Here is a 2,631-nt window from a genome sequence, read left to right as displayed (position 1 = left end):
GAGAGAGAGAGAGAGAGAGAGAGAGAGAGAGAGAGAGAACACGTATTTACATTGCATTAGTGGGGCTTAAACTCAGAACCTCATGCATACCAGGCAAGTGCTCTACCTTTGAGCTACAATGGTAATATTTTGAGCGTCATTTGTCAATTCCTGCACCTATTCTTGAATTAGTTCACATAGAAACAGGGTTGATATTAATTAGACTTTTCAAAACGCAATGAATTCCAATTAAATTTTTTCCTTTAACATTTCACTTACTGTTGTAAATTCCTCTAGTATTATTTGATAAATTTTAAATTCCTCTCAGGAAAGAAGCTACGTAGAGTAAGTTTGTCTTTTCTCAACTTAAAATGTTAGTCCTAATAGGTATTTAGAATCATTAGTGAAAGTCAACAAAATGAATACACGTGTGTTGGAAGCTCACATTTCCTCTCCCAACGCCCCTATTTCCTGTGTTGGCCACCAGGGGGCAGAACTCAGTGGAAGCGTGAAAGGCATGCTTTCAAAGCACCTACACAAAGTCGCTTTATAGAATTCCTAATGACTGTGGATTTTTTCTGTCACCAAGACCAAATCCAATCTACAGGATGCACCTGAGCCTGACTGCACGGTATGCTTTTACAAGTTGGGCTAGAGTTGTGAGAAACCACAGGTACTGTAAAATCCTTAGAGGGGGAAAATATTAGCTTTATGGGGAAAGGACTATTTTATGTATCTTAACTACACATTCATAAAATGCAAACTGCACATGAACCACATTCATGTGGCACAATTTTTTTTAACAACTTAGGTACTTAAAATAGCTCCAACACAGTGTGCTTTTGTGGAGGAAAATTATATATCAGAGCATAAAACAACAACAAAAACCCCACCACTGACTGCTGTGTGAGGCAGCAGAGATTCCCCCTCCCCACTCCCCCCCCCCAATCCAGTGCTTTGGAATCCAATTTAGAACTAGCTGTCAGGGAACTTGGTTTATTAGCTCAGCTTAGAATGTCAGTGGAAGAAATTAAAATCTTTTAAAAAAGAAAATAAAATCGATAACTGCTCCCTGTCATTTGTGTGTCGCGACGCCTGACAACCATAGAAATTGGTTTAAGGACAGAAGTTTATGACGTGCCAAAGACTACAAATCTGTCAATGGCTGGCTCTTGCATGGGACAGAAAAACTCTGGCCTCCACTAGGTTTGTTGACTTTTAGAGGGAAAGGTTTTATGCAAACAGACTTTCCCACAGATTAGCCTCTCAGAAAGCGCTTAGGATATTTGGTTTCCTGGAAGCGCTTTCTTTCCCCTTAACTCGATTACAGTATTCCTGACTGGAAGTCACAGGTTAAGACCTGACTGTGCATCAGATTTAAACAGATCAGGCAAAATGGGTCCTTGGAAGGGCTCCTAATGGGGCGCTCCATCTTCCTCTTCCAGCTTCAAACCCTCTGGCCAGTCCTGGCCCAAGCTATCCTCCAAGGAGTAAATTGCAGTTCACATTTCCCAGGAAGATGACCCAACGTGATTCATAATCTTCAAGTTACAAGAAGCTGGACAAATGCTTTGTGGGGGTTGTTAGCCTCTCCTCCAGGCAGACGTGGCCACTAGTCCTCACAAAGGACACGTTGCACAGCCTTGGCCCAGGCCCAGGCAACCAGCTGGCCTAGGGTCTTCCTCGGGGTTGCTTTTAAAATCAACCGAATAGCTCAGTCTACTCCAGTTGCAGCCACAGAGTTCCCTCTTCTCCCAACGGTGGCCAGAAGTTACTGGGCGACCACACCGATTTGGGACATCCCACCTGACCCATGTCGCATCTGTAAGAAGGACCTCTCATTATGGTCTCCCGTGGCGTTTCAAGACTCCACTGCAGGCGTGCCTCATATCCGTCCCCACACAAACACACAAGGCAGGACACTGAGGCACTCAAGATACCTAACACGCCGTCCTACACGCACCACCAACAGCGGCATTGATGCCCTCCCGGTACGAGTGTGGCTGGGTCCTCTCCTCCAGCACTGAGGTCAGGACCGACTCTCAGACTCACCAGGTCTACCACCTCCCTCTGCCGGATCAGCGCTTTTTGCTTCACCTTGGGGTTCTCAGAGGCGCTGGACGGCGCGGACAACAGCAGTAGCAGCAGCAGCACAAGGAAGAGGCCGAGCTGCAGCCGCGGGGAGGCGGCACGGCCTTGGGGGTGCATGGTGTGCGGCGGCTGCGAAGCGCGGAGCAGGAGGTAAAGGGGTCCGCAGGAGCCCGGCCCTGCTCAGCGTCTGGCCAGCTCTGCAGCCCGCCGCATCAATGCTCCTTTCACTGAGCGCCGCCCTCCCTTCTTCCCTCCCACCCCCTGGACACCCGGAGCTTGCAGACTGTAATAGGCCTGGGTCCCCGGCTCTAGCCCGCCCCTTCTCCGCAGCTCCGCCCGCCCAGACCCCCGCGGGTGCTGCCGAGCAGAGAGGACCCGGCGGGTGACAGTGGTCAGGAACCACAGGTGATGGGAATGGAGACCGACCGCAACTCCAGAGTTTCTTAGAGGCACATGTCTTAACTCGGGTCCAGTAATCACCTTTGGGTTCCTTCATTCCTAAAAAGTTTCAGCTTATTATTATTATTATTTTAAAAAAATAACAAGTGACGTTTGGGGTAT

The 2,631-nt window shown here is 48.4% G+C and overlaps 1 protein-coding gene across 3 annotated transcripts in view; it reads right to left on the bottom strand.

Moving 5' to 3' along the window:
• The window catches only part of Cthrc1 (collagen triple helix repeat containing 1), a 10,192-nt gene extending 7,891 nt beyond the window's left edge, over positions 1 to 2,301 (bottom strand). Inside the window, exon 1 of one of the 3 annotated variants that reach the window (XM_028767753.1) lies at positions 2,032 to 2,301. In XM_028767753.1, coding sequence (XP_028623586.1) covers positions 2,032 to 2,187 — 156 coding nt within the window. In that variant the 5' untranslated portion in view covers positions 2,188 to 2,301. The remainder of the gene's footprint in view (positions 1 to 2,031) is intronic. The other 2 variants (XM_028767763.1, XM_028767770.1) reach the window with 2 other exon arrangements.
• Positions 2,302 to 2,631: the final 330 nt, after the last annotated feature.

The sequence above is a fragment of the Grammomys surdaster genome, unplaced genomic scaffold, assembly GCF_004785775.1.
Source record: "Grammomys surdaster isolate TR1022 unplaced genomic scaffold, NIH_TR_1.0 63, whole genome shotgun sequence".
NCBI lineage: Eukaryota > Metazoa > Chordata > Mammalia > Rodentia > Muridae > Grammomys > Grammomys surdaster.
This window is presented reverse-complemented; position numbering and strand designations above follow the sequence as displayed.